This window comes from Thunnus albacares, chromosome 14, assembly GCF_914725855.1.
Source record: "Thunnus albacares chromosome 14, fThuAlb1.1, whole genome shotgun sequence".
In the NCBI taxonomy this organism is placed as follows: Eukaryota; Metazoa; Chordata; class Actinopteri; order Scombriformes; family Scombridae; genus Thunnus; species Thunnus albacares.
This window is the reverse complement of record NC_058119.1, coordinates 14,229,177-14,245,773: the sequence shown is the minus strand read 5'-3', so window position 1 is coordinate 14,245,773 and position 16,597 is coordinate 14,229,177. Positions and strand designations below refer to the sequence as shown.

The following is a 16,597-nucleotide window of genomic DNA, read 5'->3' as shown; positions in this document are numbered from 1 at the left end:
ATAAAATATCACATGCCTTGGCACATAAATAAAAGTGATTTGTCCTTCATGGCAAATGCATGTTCTACAACAGGAAAGGCAACAAGGGACGCAATTGATTAGTAAGGCTCTTAATTGTTGCCTTAGGGATTCCTGGATCGACGCCAGAAAGCACTGCACACAAAGGCAAAACTACACTGCAGTGGGTTTGTAACCTGTTGTGTCTCTTGTTTTGAGACTATTCAGCAACAAAAAATGTTTTATAAATTCACCATAATGCGTGCATGGGTTTACTGAAGAGCTCTGCCACAGTAAAGAGGCTGTTGGAGAATGTGGCAAGATTTGAAGTCTTCTCCAGCAATGGCGGCCACATAGTAGTTTCATTCATCAAACAGCAGAGAATAAATTACAAATGTAAAACAGAGTAGTGGAAGTGGTAAAACACAATGGAAGACCACAGTGCGTGTCGTGTGTGTGTGTGTGTGTGTGTCTGTGTGTGTGGCTGGGCTCACCTCTAATCCATTTCTGCCGGTGGGGCATAGGGAATTGCCTATGGCTTTTTTGTTCCATGCAGTACTAGTTCTAATGAGGAAAATATCACCCCCACTTTTTATTTGACCCAATTTTATCCGCACCTCTCTGTTTCACAGCCTCTCTTTTTGTTCACTTATCATACATCTTCCTTCCAACAAAAGGACGTTGACCAATGTACTTTATTTAATTTACCTCCCCGGCACTAAGTGAGTACAATTTTCCCTCTCAGAGTTAATTTTGTATGTACAAAAAACATTAGAAAATTTCAAGGTCCATTTACTAGCTTTTTACTGGGATTTGAGCTGCATCTATGGTCCTCATTAGCTGATGCAGTTTGCTCAGTTGTCATCTCGTTACCTTAGTATGGAACTCGGGTCATGTGATGAGCCGGTGGTCATGTGTGGGTTGGGGGGATTGTGGCCACTGTCTCGGTTTAAGAATGGTCTTTGGTGTCAGATATGAATGGCCTCCTTTATCTTTCTCTGGCATCCACTGAGTTCTGGAAAATAGAGAATGTCATTCTTTGTCAGGCCAACATGTGCACCAAGAATAGTGATTTTAAATCAACATATTTTAAAGGACTAGTGTTTAAGATTTAGTGGCATCTACTGTAGTGGTAGATGCCACTTTTGGGCCCAATAGCGTCATGTGATGTTGTAATTACATGGTTTGGCCACCATGACAAATTGGCTTCACAGCCCGGCGCTGTTCCTGGGGGCTTGACACACTCCCTATGTGGATATAAAGGACTCATTCTAAGGCAACAAAAACACAATTATTCTTATTTTAAGGTGATTATACACTAATTAAAACACACTCATGAATATTATATTCCATTTCTGCCAATAGATCTCCCCAAATCTTACACACTGGTCCTTTGAAATAAATGTTTAATATGACCTGGAGACTTTAGCCTTGATGCGTGTCAAGTCCATTTCTGATCCTATTATTGTTTGCACTAATGACTGTTCTCACATTGCAGCACTTTACTTAGATTTTGTTTAATAGCCTATTTATATCTTAGATATTTTATACTGTCTGTGGGTGAATCAGCATAAATCACTGTAAGGGGGATTAAAAAAAATAACTCAGCAGAGCCAGGGATATATAGATCGGGGCATCCTCCTGGGCAAATCACATCCTTGTTCAGCAAGTTTCTTTGTCTACTAGATATCTACTATTAAAGCCGTATATTGACACTGTAAAAGTATGTCCTATAGTTTGAGTTTTCTTTCCTCCTAATCTAAAGATAAAATAAACAATCAATTATGTATCATGACAAATAGACAATCAGGCAAAACTGCAGTAAAGAATGCCCTAGAGGGATATTATAGCACTTCTGTAGATAAGAGAATAGTTGCAGGTATTAGTTGTTCAATACCCTCAATAAAGTAGTTGTATTTTTCCTTTTATCTACTCATGTTTATTACATAATGTAAACCTACCTGCATGTATTTACAGATTATTTGTATCATGTTATCCATAATATTATTTGCATATTGTTTCTGTTGTTTGATTTGTATGAATCAGAATCAGAACCAGGTTTATTGCCACGTAGGTTTGCACATACAATAAATTTGTCTTGGTGTTATGGTGCATAACAGGCAAAAATATACATAAAATTAAGTAATCCTAAATAATATAAAAAAGAAAGATTTACAATAAAAAGTATGTAAAATATATTAAGTGAGTAGAGCTGCTACAGGTTTAAATTTTAAATGGAAGAGAATGAGATGAAATGTACAAAATATTGACCAGGAGTAAACAGTATATGCAGTGTGCAATTAATAATAACAATAATAATAATAATCATCATCATCATCATAATGATCCATGGTTTTGTGTTTTTTATTGTGCTCCATATCTGCCATTACTACTATGGCTAAAAAAAAAGATGATATAGATGACAAAAAACGGAAAAGTTATGTTTTGTGCCTGATTTTTCTCCTCTTTTTTTAAGCAGCACAAAACAAAACAGCCAGCCACTACACGGCAGTATACTGACACAACTTGTGTATTTAATAGAACTACAAAAACGTGAACACGTAACCCTTGACCCCCGCCGTCATTTAGCGTCATTTTGCCGGGAATGTCGGACCACGTGTGTCCTGCCGGCGTGCTTGCGATTCATTGCTTTTCATCCTGAAACGAGTCGGTCCAGGGGAGTATACTTGCAAGATGGCGGTGCGGTGGGGAGCAGCAGGCGAGGAGACTTTAACTGCCTGCAATATGGATTTCTTCCCCATGGATACACTAGACGAGGTAACGAATATGTCCTACATTTTATTTCCTAGCATGTAATCTCTGCTGTTAGTAGTTTTGTGTCATGTTTGAGGAGCAGCGCAGAGCTCCGTATACACTGCGCATGGAAAAGTGACACGTGGATGTAACCGTACAACCACTAAAACTTATTTTAAAAAGCAGTGTTTTGTTTTGGGGTGTTTACAGCAAGATAGACATCTGCTCGTGTGTATATTAAACAACACGGGACGCTTCACTATGAATGTGTGCGTCTCATATCTTAGCTGTACATCAATGCTAGCTGGTGAGTCAGTGTAGCTCGGCCGGCTAGTCAGCCTCACAGATTTCAACCTTTTAATTTAAAAACACGTTTAAATAAGTGAAGTGACAGCTGTGTTTTCTTATTGCTAGTTGACCTGGCATGTTCATCAGTTGTATAATTAACAATCTGAGTGTATCTATAAGCGCCATCGGTGGAGTTTATGTTCAAAAGTCATCTTGGTGTGTAACTCACTACCTGATTCATTCACACGTGGTGACAAACATCTAGATTTGTCATCATTTCAGTGTAGATGTAAACTACTTCCTTGCAAATCGTTTTGTAGCATGATGATGATTGAAGGTGCAATGGTATTTTTATTGCCATGGTGTAGTTTATAGGCTCCACGCCAGCACACTGCAGTAATGTGTCATCGTTTCAGCGATGATGCACACAAGGATGAAGCCATAAATGTAGAAAGTATGACGCTGTTTTTTGCATATAACCCCATGATTGCAATCAGTGTAGTTAACTACACCTGCGAGTACGATTATCATCTGTGACACTGCTGCAGCAAAACAGTTTTTCATTCATAATGTGTGTGAGTGTGTGTGTGTGTGTGTGTGTCTCCACATGTGGTTTGGTCGTGGTCAATCACATGTTGGATTCCTTCACACATGCGCAGCAGACACACACGCTTCCATTTAATTTATGAATAAACTGTCTGTAGTTTTCTAAGATTTCATGCAAGAATACAAATATTAAAATGTTGCCAGTTAGTTTGCAGTATTTTAAATATATCACACAGAGGAGTGATGAAGTAGGCCCGTATTCGTCGTTGTTGTTGTAGTGCAACACGTGGGCTGCGTATCCTCCCTTTGGACGGGATGGGGCGAGGATCAAATATGTCTGCGCGCTGTGTGTGTGCATGTGTGGACAGAGACACGTGGGTCATTGTAAAAATCTACTGCGTTCACAGTTGAAAGTGCATAATGTTATCAGTTTGTTTGCTCTGTATGTTGAAGTGAGTGTATATGTTTCGAGTCTGAGGTGGTGATGTATACGAAGTGAGCCTACCTCACATGTTATGTTGCACATTTCAATCCTTCGTCCAATTTTATATTTATTTGTCAAAGTTGCATTTCTAATTTAAGTATTTCAGAGTTGCTACTGTTGTTCAGAGCTTTGTCAGTGTTTTCTTTTTAAATATTTTGAGTTGTAGCATGTACTGAATTTATATGTAAACTTATTTTGATTATTTAAGTATTGGTCCTGCATGCCTTATGGGTACTTGCTCCAATGTTCATGTTAGGGCTTTGCAATATATCAATATTATATCTATCATGATATGAGACAAGATATAGTCTCAGTTTTTGGATATAGTAATATTGTGATATGGCATAAGTGTTGTCTTTTCCTGGTCTTTAAGTCTCTGCATTACAGTGAAGTGATTTTTTTTTAACTCAGTAGACTGTTCTGTTTTTATTTGCCTTCAGCCACTTAGTCATTATATCAACATTGCTGCTTTACAGCATTACTACATTACAATATTGTTGCAATATTGAGGTATTTGGTCAAAAATATCATGATATTTGATTTTATCTATATCGCCCAGCCCTAGTTCTTGTATATTTCTTGTTGTAATGCCTCAGCCATCTTGTTTTTCTCTTCTTCAAGCTGAAACTACAAGCACGTGCCCTCCTCTTCCCTCTGGGGTTTCCTCTTCTGTCTCTCCTTTTCAAATGCTAGACTTTAGCTTAGACTCATTGTCAGCTCCAACCAGTAAACAAAGTTAGGTTGACCTATTTTATTATCCAACTTTACACAGACTAGACTTAGTTTTCTGTTAAGTCCTTGATTGGTTTGAAACAGGAAGTTGACTCTGCTCCTTAATTCATTTACAATGTACAATACTGGTTTTGTTTACATATATTTGTTGACTTAGGGCACCTTAAAGCAACAAATGTGTCCAAGAGGACACACAGGCTCTTAGAAGTACTTAACCAAAGGCAGCAGAAACAAAACAAAGGCAAGTCCAGTTATAATAGAAATGAAGCCCACTGGTCCATATATGATATGACAATGTTTATTCCCTGGAACAGATCTTTGACTGAATTCAGGAGTAAATCTAAGTCCCAGACCCAAAATGACCCACATGTCTATAAACTTGTACAAGAAAAAACACAGTAAGCATTTTTAAATAAAGTGAAATAAAGATTTAAAAAAAAAAAGTTTGCTGCACCGAATGAGCAGTTTAAAATGTTCAAAATACTGACTTGAAGGGGGTTTTAGTTATTTTCTTAGATTTAGTGTACTTGTGTTATAAATTTGTCTCTCCACTTGTTTCTTTCAATGTGTTTTACTAAAAGTCAGTAACCATAGTTATATCTTGCCTTAATCATGTTATCATTTCTATCAGTCCTGTTTTTGCCAAGAAAATAATTTTTTTCTCTCTCTCTGTAGGCTGATGGGTTGAGCTCTGGGGAAACCCTGGAGGCCCTTCAAAGCTGCTTAGACCCCTCCATCCTTTCTATATTTGAGGACACCCCAACAACAGAGGCAAGACTAATATCACATCATTTAAACATTAGTCTTACAGTAGCCTGAGAGAGATCTACAACATGTGAGCGTTGTACAGTTGTTTGTTTATACTTGTTGTTGTGCATGCCTTGACCTACTGTCCATGTGTTTATTTAGACTAAAGGAATAGATGATGAGAGTGAAGCCACGCTGCTAACCGCCCTGACTGAAATTCTTGACAATGTGGATGATGAAAACCTGTCCCCGTTTGACACACTGCCTGACTCAGACCTACTGTCAGGTCAGAAGGGCAGGGAACACTCTCCGGTAAGTGCCCAGCTGTCGTACATAACTCGGAGTGTCTCACAGATTCCTGCTCTGTTCATCCCCCGTCTGGCCCTTGAGCTTTGGTCAGGTTGGTTTTAAAAGGGGGATGGAAGGATAATCTGCTGACCTATGTGATTTCTAAACATACTTTTTAAGTGTTTTAAATGTTTATAAAAGTAAAACGTACCCATGAAGTGGATAAGCATTAGCGTCCTTATGCAATTGTTTGTTTTTGTCCTTCTAGCTCAGGAGATTGCTGTGTCTGTCCCGTTCCCCCCCAGAGAAAGATACACTATGTAGTGCAAGACCTTTATCAACTGGAAAGGTAGCTTTCTCTGCATGTAAGCAGTATATATCAACTTTTACAGCAGACATTTTTCAGAATTTGACTGTATATTTGTCTCCCTGTCTGTACCCAGAGCCTCCCCAGGATACAGTCAGACTCTCTGCAGAGAAGTGATGGGGAAGAGGAGGAAGATGGCTCTCTCACTCTGAGCCCAGTGAGCCACGATTCGTCTCCTGACAACGACCTGCTTGGCTGGGAAGGTCTGACCCTCCCGCTTCCCGTCACCTTTGAGCAGGAGTGTGAGGATGGTGTTTCAGTGAGCCTGGGGGACTTGGTCAGGCATATGCACCCGTACTGTATGGCCATTTGTGTGGAGAACGACGAGGGGGAACAGATGCTGCCCGAAGGAGGCATCTTACTCGAGGTTGTAGACCAGGGGGAAAATGGAGAGCCCATCCTGGCCATCCCAGACATGGACCTCCCTGTCACTCTGCCACTTAAAGAGCAGTCTTCAGAAAATGAGCAGAAAGTTTCAGAGGATGCAGAAGAAGTGGCCTCAGACAGTTCTGAGCATATAGTCGTCGATGATGATGAGGACGACGACAAAGATGAAACGGTCAGCGAGGTTCCAGTGAAAATTGCATCCCCAGCAACATCAGAATCATCTTCAGATGTGAAAGATGAGATGATCGTAAAGAAAGAGAAGGAAGAGATTAAAGCGAAAAGCCCCTCCCGGAGAAAAAAGAAAAAGAAATGCAAGAAAGAGTGCCAACCCGAACCTGTGGAAGGAAGGGTCCTTAGGAGTGGCTCAATAAGAAAGACAGCAGAAGAATTGTCCAAAAAGCCTGAAAAAAGGTTAAACAAAAAAGAGAAGAAAGTCCCAAAGGTTCCCATTGCCTCAGCTCCAGCTTCTTCCTCTTCAAAACCTAAGAAATTAAATTCATGCCAAACTGAAACACAACCTGAGGTCACCACAACAATGTTGTCACCTGAAATGAGTGTGAAAGTTGCCACATCTGTGTCACCTAGACAGGACACAATTCTGTTAAGTGCTAGCCCTGAGAGGAGCCAACCTAGCTGTCCACCCACAGCAGCGATTTCCCCGCAGCCCGATGAAATGGCTGAACAGACGGCAACAGCTACTGACAAGCCGGAAGATTCATCAGCAGCTCCCTCTGCTGTCCTGCCTGCCACCCAGGCAGCGCCAGTGTCTCCAGACTGCCCTGCAGCTGCTCCAAGCACAGTAACATCCCAAGTGACACCAGCTGTTAGCGAGGCCCTCCCTCCTATGGCTCCTGCAGTCCCAGAGCCAAAGCCCAAGTCCCTCAGCCTAGCGGAGTACCGGCGGCTCAGACAGCAGAAAAAACCTGCTCCAGTGGAAAAACAGGACGACAACAGCACCAAGTGGCCCAGCCTTCCAGAGCTCCCCAAAGAGCTCCCCCCTATTCCCTGCCTGCCTGACCCCAGCCCTAAAGATCCTCGACGCCCCAACCCCCAGGCAGCGAAGGTGGAATTGGAGGAGATCAGACCTGCCTGGCAGCCAAGGGGACCGTGTGCACCACCCACCCCCGAGGCGCTGTTGGTGCCACCATCCTACATGGTGGCCTCGTCCAGCAAGGTTCCCGCTGCTACTGCTGCTGTTCGCAAACCTCAGCAATCACCAGAACCCCAAACAGTTTTGACCCCTAAACCTACTCTATCCCAGAATCCCCCAGGAGGAGTGCCTAGTTCAGTGAAAAATGTAACCGCACATCAACCCACTGCAGCTCAGCCTGCAGTACCATGTGTGCCTCAGAGTTCTGGATCTCAATCTTCTTTAAAACCATCCACTCAGCTCATGCCATCAGCAGGCGGGAGGTGTCCTCCTACGCTTTCAGGAGATAAGAGTGAAGTCATCGAAAGGCATCAATCTCAGCCTGTATCTCCTAAGTCTGTAGAGCTCAGTAAAACCTGTTCTAAAACCACTACAGAGGCAATCACTGCTACTGTGCCTGCTCCCACTTCCCCCCAGACCACTGTTTCTCAGAAAGCGGCAGAGGTCACTGCTCGTACCGCATTAAATAGGCCCAGCACATCCTCCAAACCCATAACCACCGATACCCAGCCCTGTTCTACTCTGGCTACACATCCCATGTACTTCCAGAGCGAAAAAGCGGAATCTATTGTGCTTGAAGCAAAAAAGAAACCCACTACAGCAGCGGTACCTCCAAAGGCAAAGAGCCCCACACAGGAACTGATCGAGTCCTTCACCAGTGAAATAGGTGAGCTTAAAGTTGATTCTATAACATTATTAAAAAGGCAGACAGTTAATGTCTATCTCATTTCTATTTGAACCCTTTTTTTTTTTTTTTTAAATTAAAGACAAGTTTTTTTTTTGTAAACAAATACACATTAAACAGTTAAGAGACATACTAACAAACTGGTATTTATCTACAAAGCCCTTGCTGGAAAATTGCCTTTTCACTCCTCCTCTGGAACTCCAGTTCAAACCTAATCTGATCCAGTGATTGGCTGATGTGCAGGCATCCCATATCAGGAATGATTTAGGAAAAGCTGCGTCAGCTGTTAGTGCAGTAAAATAATATGCAGTGTCACTGTAAAAATCGAAACCCTTGCGCCCCATCTCCTACACCTATCTGTCGACACTTTAATTGAGCCCGCGTCCTGTTTTTATTGTCTGTTCTGTTTTGTTCATTGCCCTGTTCTTCTGCTTCACTGTAACTGTAAACAACATTGTTGTAAAAGAGCTTGCATCCACAGCCAACCTCTGTGTAAATGATGGTTGAATAAGTACAATATTGTCCTGTTTTTCGAATACAACTGATGATATTTATGATATTTTTATAGGTATTGAAGCTGCTGATCTGACCAGCCTGCTGGAGCAGTTTGAGGAAACCCAAGGTAAGCAATATGAGAGATGAAAATCACTTGCTGATTTTTTTTTTTTTTTACTGTATCACTGTGTATTTTTGCTCATTCTTGTTTGCCAGTCTGTGGGGGAATGCTGTCCATTTCATGTTTGACAAGCTTACACAAGCCCTGGTTTGTTTGTTTTCATCGAACCATGATGCCCATAATTAATTTCTTGCATTAGGGTGCCTGTATTGGCCAGTAGCTTAGTGGGCCACATAGTTTACTACCAGGCTAAATGTAGTCAGCAGTATCAGTTTTCCAAGTGTCGTAATGGCGGGAAGTAGGGTATAGTATTGCAACACTATTTTTGGTTAGTAGTAGTAGTAGTGAGTGGAGGAATCTTGACTGAAAGGCTTCAAACAATAGCAAATGCCCACTCAAAGAGCTCAATTGATTATAACATCTGCACTTATTTTGTGCAAATGCTTAGCAGTAGGTCATCCGTGAAGACACAGGACCATTCCCTTATATTTTTGATCAACAGAGACATGTACGAGCGCCATCTCAGAGTTCATAGTCCACAAAAGAGACCTACAGAGGAAAGATCTTATCTGGCTGTTCAAATGAACTTGAAACTTATCTGATCCTTCTAGAGAAGTGTTTTTAAGAATTGTGGGATACTTCTGACTGTTCAAAAAGGCAGGATCTTTTTTTTTTTCTACTGAAACATTCCCTTTTTAAGAGATGGGTGCTGCGGAGGGCAGAGAAGCTGCTTTGTGCTCTTGTCTGCTCAGCTGCTGGAATTCTGCCCTGTCCGCAAATCCATTTAACTCTCACCCTGCTGTCTTTGTTTGGGCGGATGTACAAGCCCCCAACCCTAACAAGTGGCTAGTCTGTGCATGTACCGTTACTCATGTTAGCAGGCTTGTTATTGAACCAGTATAGTGTGTACTGTGGTCAGAGCTGCTGACCAAATGACCAAACTATGGAGAAAAAAAACACTGTGCATTTATATTACCTGACATTAACGCATTATTCATTGCATTTACATTTTTATCCACACATCTCTTAAATTTCTCGGTTTTTTGATGTTGTTACTATTCTGTCGCTCCTTGTGCTAATGCACTTATTCCTTCTCTCTTCAGCCAAAGAGGAACAATGTGTGCCGGAGGTCTCTGGTAGAGCAGCAGCTGTAGGAAACTCTAGGTGAGTTACCCTACAGCCCTCACGCTGCTCTGTGTGAGTGATGGAGTGACGGTTTCTCTGCAAATTCCTGGGAAAATGAAACCTGTGTGCTGTGTGTGTGACTCCACCTTTTGCCAAGACCTACCGCAAATCGTGATGTTGTCCAGCCTCAGTAAATGGCCTTCTGAGTCTGAATCAACACAACCTTGCTTAATGTGCTTTTTGTCTAGACTTTGCTGCATTCTCATCCAAAGACAAACAGAAGTGGGAGCTGCACTGTTTACTTGTGATATACTAACAGCCTCTTGTCTCCCTTCTGCAGTGTTGAGTCGGCTCCAGAGAAAACGGTAGTGGACCGTGTGAGAGCTAATGATCTCTCAAGTACTGCAGGTAATTCAGCATCTTGATTTTTGGTTTCATTGTGTGCTCATTAAATTGAATAATTAAAATAACAAAACACATGTGGGAAAAGTTTTTTTTTTTTTTCCAATCTCTATAAAGCAACAAATCAGAATTTTCATTCTGCTCTTGTATCCCACATGCTTCCAACAGCACAGTCATTAGATATTATCTGAAATAGTACGTCATGATCAGATACGCTACATTGCAACACAGATGGCCCACTGGTCTTCATAGTTGGGTATAATTCTGGTGCTCTTTTTTTCCCCCTCTGCTTCAGCTCTGACTCCTCCAGCCACTCCTCCCCACCAGATGTGGAAACCTCTGGCCCCTGTGGCCCTGCTGGGAAAGAGCAAGGCTGCCGAGGCCTCAAAGCCGAGCCCCTCCAAGGTTATTCAGATAGAAGCCCGACCCCTGCCCTCAGTCAGGTCCCGCAGCAAACCCACTCCTGCTGTCGCCACTGTAGCCCCCGAGCTAGCGTGCATGGACCACGACTACTGCCTCCCCAACAAAGGTGCTTCCAGCGGAGAGCCAGGCAAGCGCTGGAATGTCAAACAGCAATCTTTCATCACTATTAAACCAATTAAGCAACCCACTGCAACCACTACAAAGACATCCCCAGCTGCCCCAGAATCCTCTTTCCAGTCTACCATAAACCGTGCGCTCACAACCAAAGCACAAGAATTTCCACTGACAGAGCCCCTGGATCACAGGACTGATAGGATGGAGAGCAGCTCTGTTCTGGAGACACCTGACGCTTCTCCTGCTCGGCAAGAGAACGATACCACTGTTAAAGAAGGCGACCTGAGGCACGGGCCTTTCGGCAGGTCCTACCGTCGGCACGCCGCTTCTCGCACACCCAGCCCCAATGAGAGGACTGGAGGCCGGTCTAGAAAAAGAAGATCCCGTCGTTCTCCCAGCCCTGTGTCCAGCGGTTCAGAATCGGACTCCCATTCCTCTAGATCTCGGTCTAGTTCCCGCTCTCCATCTAAGAAAAGGTTAGGGCCTCTGTCAAAACATCTAAAGTTTGTGCAATATCTTAATTCCCATTTTATAGTGTTTATGATTTCCCTTGATCCTCACTTGCAATCCTTCCCTTTTTCCCTTTTTTAGGTATCGTCCCCGTCACTCCGAGAGTTCCAGCTCCTCTTCCCGTTCTTCTTCTCGGTCCTCTCCCTCGGTGTCCCGCTCCCCTCCCAGGAGGAGAAGGTACTCATATTCCTCTTCTCGTTCTGGCTCATGGAGTCGCTCCAGATCGCGGTCTCAATCCCCTCACAGTCGAGCTCAGTGGAGTAGAAGCAGAGGATTGTACAGGTACATTTACTGTGTATTAACTATGCATCATGCTCATCTGATTGGTAGTCATTGCATGGATTGTATAACTTTTTCACTTGTGCAAACTAACTGCTAAATGCTTCATCTCATCTTTCACAGTCCGTCATACCGGCCCAGCTATGGTCAAAGGCCACAAAATGCTGAAGAGGTGAAGAGACGCAAGGAGAAAGCCATTGTGAGTTATTTTTAGTGTGTGAACTATTTTGCCAAGACGCCTGTGTGCAAAAAATTAGTGTTTTCACTCTGGATCATATGATTAACAACTTTCCTTTCTCAGGAGGAACGGCGGGTTGTTTACATTGGTCGAATTCGGGGCACAATGACCCAAAGGGAACTCAAAGACCGCTTCTCTTTATTTGGCGAGATTGAGGACTGCACTCTGCACTTTAGAGATCATGGGTAAGTACATATACAGCTAGTATTACACATGCAAAGATTTCCAGTGTTATTTACTGTTGTAATAAGGGCTTACTGTACTGATTGAATTTAATAAGGCTAATATGAACATATTGCACTGTCTTTGAACCTTCTTGGTCTTGTCTGTGACCTCTTAGGCCAAGCTACAGTGCTAAAGTAAAACCAGGCTTGTTCATAACTGGGGCCTCCTGGCAACACTCCCAGGTTGCTCTTTTAAAAGCAAGTCACAGCTAAACACAACAAAAGGCCTGTTTTGACCTTAATTAGACCTCTAGCAAACTGAAAATGAATATAGGCTGATGCTTTGATTATCTGTCACAGGGACAACTATGGGTTTGTGACTTATTACAACACCAAGGATGCTTTCACGGCCATTGAGAATGGAAGCAAGCTACGCAAACCTGACGAGCTGCCATTTGATCTCTGTTTCGGTGGAAGGAGACAGTTCTGCCAGACCAGCTATGCTGACCTGGGTAGGCATGGTTTTATTTCAACGGGCATGATAGATGGTCCTTTAGCTCTTACACACAGTGTTTTTACACAAGTTTGGAGGTTTTGGCTGCAGTTCAGTCTGATACAATGTGCTCACCACAAACTAAATGCCACTGAGCACCATTGTACTGTACTCTACATTGAACCATAGCCAATAACTCCAAAACTTGGCAAATCACACGGTAACCTGGGATGATCACAGTGCAGTGCCTTTAAAGTGCCTTTGCATTTGTTTTTAAAAGAAAACAAATGCACATTTTGTCAAAATATTAAGATTTAAAAAGACAAACTTAATTCCACTCTGGTTTAAACTTTCTTTCGTAGCTTTTTAATTTTTAGAGACCAGGGCCATAATTATAATGTATACAACCCCCCCCTCCCAATAGTCAAATATGCTCAAAATGTCCCCGCAATATATTGATATAAAAATATAAATAAACAAATTGCTATGCTACGACGGGTAACCATGCACCACCGTCTGAAATAATCATAAGCAAATATAATCAATCAACTAACACAGGCCTATTCAACTAACATTAATATCTTTATTACATTATATATTTCAGAAAGCCCATGTGAGGTCTGAGTAAAGTGTCAATCAATTTCAGTTTTTTGGGCAGCCTCAGAAAAGATGGAAAGTAAGCTGAGAGCAGTGGAAAAAATGAATACGAGTCAGATGATAGAGGTACACAGCAGTACAAGAGATGAGTCAACATTTCTTGATATAATAATCATCGCCATTCAGATCAGCAATGGTTAATGATCCATTCCTGAACATGACGGCAAGAAACACCACTTGTTTATTGATAATATTTCTTTCGTGTTCACTCTGGTGCATTCAGAGTGGGGCAGTGCATAAAGAGAGAGAGAGAGAGGGAGAGAGAGCATGAGGATGCTGACACGGCAGGGAGAGCAGGTGACATGGAGGTGAATGAGAAAAAGAGAAGATATTGATGGTTAAGACCGAATAATGACATCACAACAGTCTAATCCTAATGTACAGACTCCTGTTGGCCTCCATATGTGTATCAACATTCTCTCTAGTCATTAGTTTACTGATAACATTTCTTTCGCCTTCACTCTGGTGCATTGAGAGTAAAGAGAGGGAGGGAGAGAGAGAGAGAGAGAGAGAGAGCATGCGGATGCTGACAGGGCAGGGAGAGCAGGTGACACGGAGGTGAGTGAGAAAAAGATCAAATATTAATGGTGAAGACCGAGTTACATCACAACAGTCTAATCCTAATGTTAATTTAGCATGAGGTATCCCTCTAAGTATAGCTTCTCATGTCTATTTCAAATAATACAATCAATCAGGGAGAGAGTTTGAGACAATGACAGAGCAGACAGACAGACAGACAGACAGGCCAAGATGAAGGTGCGGGAGAGGTAGAGGAGGAGCTTGGACCTCATCCAGATCTGCCAACTGTGAATGTCATACCTAGTCAAACCCTATCAAATAGGACACTCTGCTTTCAGGAGAAATGGTTTAAAGATTATACTTGGTTCTATTACAGCCCCTCCTTAAAGGGGTCCCCTGTTTCTGTTGTGCTTAATAGTTTGCAACACAAAAGGCTAATATGAACATATTGCACTGTCTTTGAACCTTCTTGGTCTTGTCCGTGACCTCTTAGGCCAAGCTACAGTGCTAAAGTAAAACCAGGCTTGTTCATAACTGGGGCCTCCTGGCAACACTCCCAGGTTGCTCTTTTAAAAGCAAGTCACAGCTAAACACAACAAAAGGCCTGTTTTGACCTTAGCTAGACCTCTAGCAAACTGAAAATGAATACAGGCTGATGCTTTGATTATCTATCACAGGGACAACTATGGGTTTAAGCTTGCGTCAAAAGTAGGGGTGTAATGGTATATGTATTTTTTTCCAAACCGTTTAGTATGTGACTTTCCTCGGTTCAGTATGCTCTCGGACCCAAACAATTATTTTCAAACTAGTTTAATAATACACTTACTGCGACATGCGGAATAATAATTCTAGAGCTCAAGTTCCACCCGGAACGTTTTGGCAGCGCACCCGTTAGCTGTAGCGTGCTCATGGATGTATGCCATGGCCAGTTTAGCCAAGGTAGCCTGTTTACCCTGTAGTGACAAACGAGAGACCCATAACACTAACAGAGTGCAGCACTATTATTAAAATATGACTCTGTAGCGAATGATACCACGTCTCCCCGTCCCCCTCCCCTCTCTGGTCACTCTGCCTATGAGTGACGCCCTTTCGGGGGGTGTGACCTGGAGAGGAGAAAATAAGGAGAGCAGAGCAAACGCTGCTGCCTAGCCAAGTTAACTTATAAATATGTCAATAAAAACAACAATTTGCTAAACCTTGGCCTCAATATTTTGACTTGTCTTCATTTAACAACACATAGATGTCTGTTTATATGGGTATGGTTGCACTTTATTAATCCCTGATCTCTGCGATTACATACAATGAAACAAGAAAAAACAGCAATGTAATTTTTAAATATTTTAGAATGTCAGGAAATGAGTTTTCATATTTTGAATTTTTTCTTAAGGGGGACCCCCAGGCCCCCCCCGGCAGATTTGGTCCCCGCCAATATTGACTCCATGGCTACGGCCCTTCTAGAGACACAAATATTGAAGTGGTTCAAACCAAATGCAGTGTGTTCAAATGTGCTCTCCGATTATTTTAATATGATGTTAACTTTGTCCTTTTCCTCATTTCAGATTGCAGTAGAGAGTACGAACCGATGCCTGCAAAAGCCAAGTTTAATGCACTAGACTTCGACACTTTACTGAAGCAGGCCCAGCAGAATCTGAAGAGGTAACAGGAGGCCTGCCGCAGGAAGCAGCTGACACTTACCTCAGAGCCGAAGGCTGGCTCCTCGACCTGCAACACTTGTCTTTACATTTAGTTATTGAATTAGTTTTTTTTTTTTTTTTTATTTTGTTTCTGCAAGCTAACACCTTCTATTGAAGTGAAGATTTGTAATGAAAGTAGTAAAAGAAGTTTAAAAAAATGGAATAAGTGAAATAAGATAATTTTTTAAAGGTTTATTTAAATGTAAAATCAAATTTGAATTGTATGGAGAGAGAGAGAGAATCATTTTTAAAAGGGGGGAAAAATAAGTGGAACTCCCTAAATATTGGGAGAGGATGTAATACATATGAATGTACTACAAACATAAATAAAAAGGAGAACCTGAAATGTCTTGTCTGTTTTTGATTGCAACTCACCTGTCTGCAATGGGTTTTCTTACTCTTTAGTTCCATCTTCTTCAACATATAGGGAAATTATGTCAATAGTTCTTTCTTACAGAGAAGACATTTTGACATGTCGCAATAGGAAAGGCATATGTGTAAATAATGTAAATAATGATACTCAGTTCCTCTTTGCAAATTTGGTTTCAGGGCATTGGTATTGTGTATGCTGGTTGACAGGGGACACTACAATAGAAAAGAGCCATTGTTAATGTTATTGGTAACACCTGTGCTTTACTATGACAAGTCAAAATATCATAAAATAGAAAGGGACTCTTGTCAACACAGCATGCACTGGTTTTTCATTAATGTATACTCTATTAATGTTTAATTAGTTACTTTTAGTTCCTCCAAGTAATTACACCAACGTGTTAGTGGATGTGTGCTGCTGACTCCAAACAAAGCATGTGTGTTTTGCTGACAGTGTACACACGATGAGCAGCACCTCCCCCTGTTTGAATGTGGTGCTGGAGCTCGACGGCATTCCTAATATGGACTGGAATCTCAAGATATTCGAAAGCACTAGAGATGTTCAACTG

The 16,597-nt window shown here is 41.9% G+C and overlaps 1 protein-coding gene and 2 non-coding genes across 3 annotated transcripts; all 3 read left to right on the top strand.

Annotated features, from left to right (window-relative positions):
• The first annotated feature begins 2,583 nt into the window (after window positions 1–2,583).
• On the top strand, window positions 2,584–16,005 carry pprc1 (PPARG related coactivator 1). The gene is made up of 14 exons (XM_044373584.1): window positions 2,584–2,775; window positions 5,477–5,572; window positions 5,711–5,860; window positions 6,105–6,185; window positions 6,280–8,407; window positions 8,994–9,047; window positions 10,145–10,205; window positions 10,507–10,574; window positions 10,864–11,581; window positions 11,697–11,897; window positions 12,018–12,093; window positions 12,196–12,317; window positions 12,657–12,808; window positions 15,525–16,005. Exons 1-14 carry the CDS (start codon window positions 2,692–2,694, stop codon window positions 15,623–15,625), a joined length of 4,092 nt encoding a protein of 1,363 aa, XP_044229519.1. The 5' UTR covers window positions 2,584–2,691; the 3' UTR covers window positions 15,626–16,005.
• LOC122997625 lies at window positions 12,428–12,567 on the top strand. The gene has a single exon (XR_006407247.1). It is a non-coding gene; the product is annotated as a small nucleolar RNA SNORA50 (small nucleolar RNA).
• Window positions 14,414–14,553, top strand: LOC122997626. Its single transcript, XR_006407248.1, has one exon. It is a non-coding gene; the product is annotated as a small nucleolar RNA SNORA50 (small nucleolar RNA).
• Window positions 16,006–16,597: the final 592 nt, after the last annotated feature.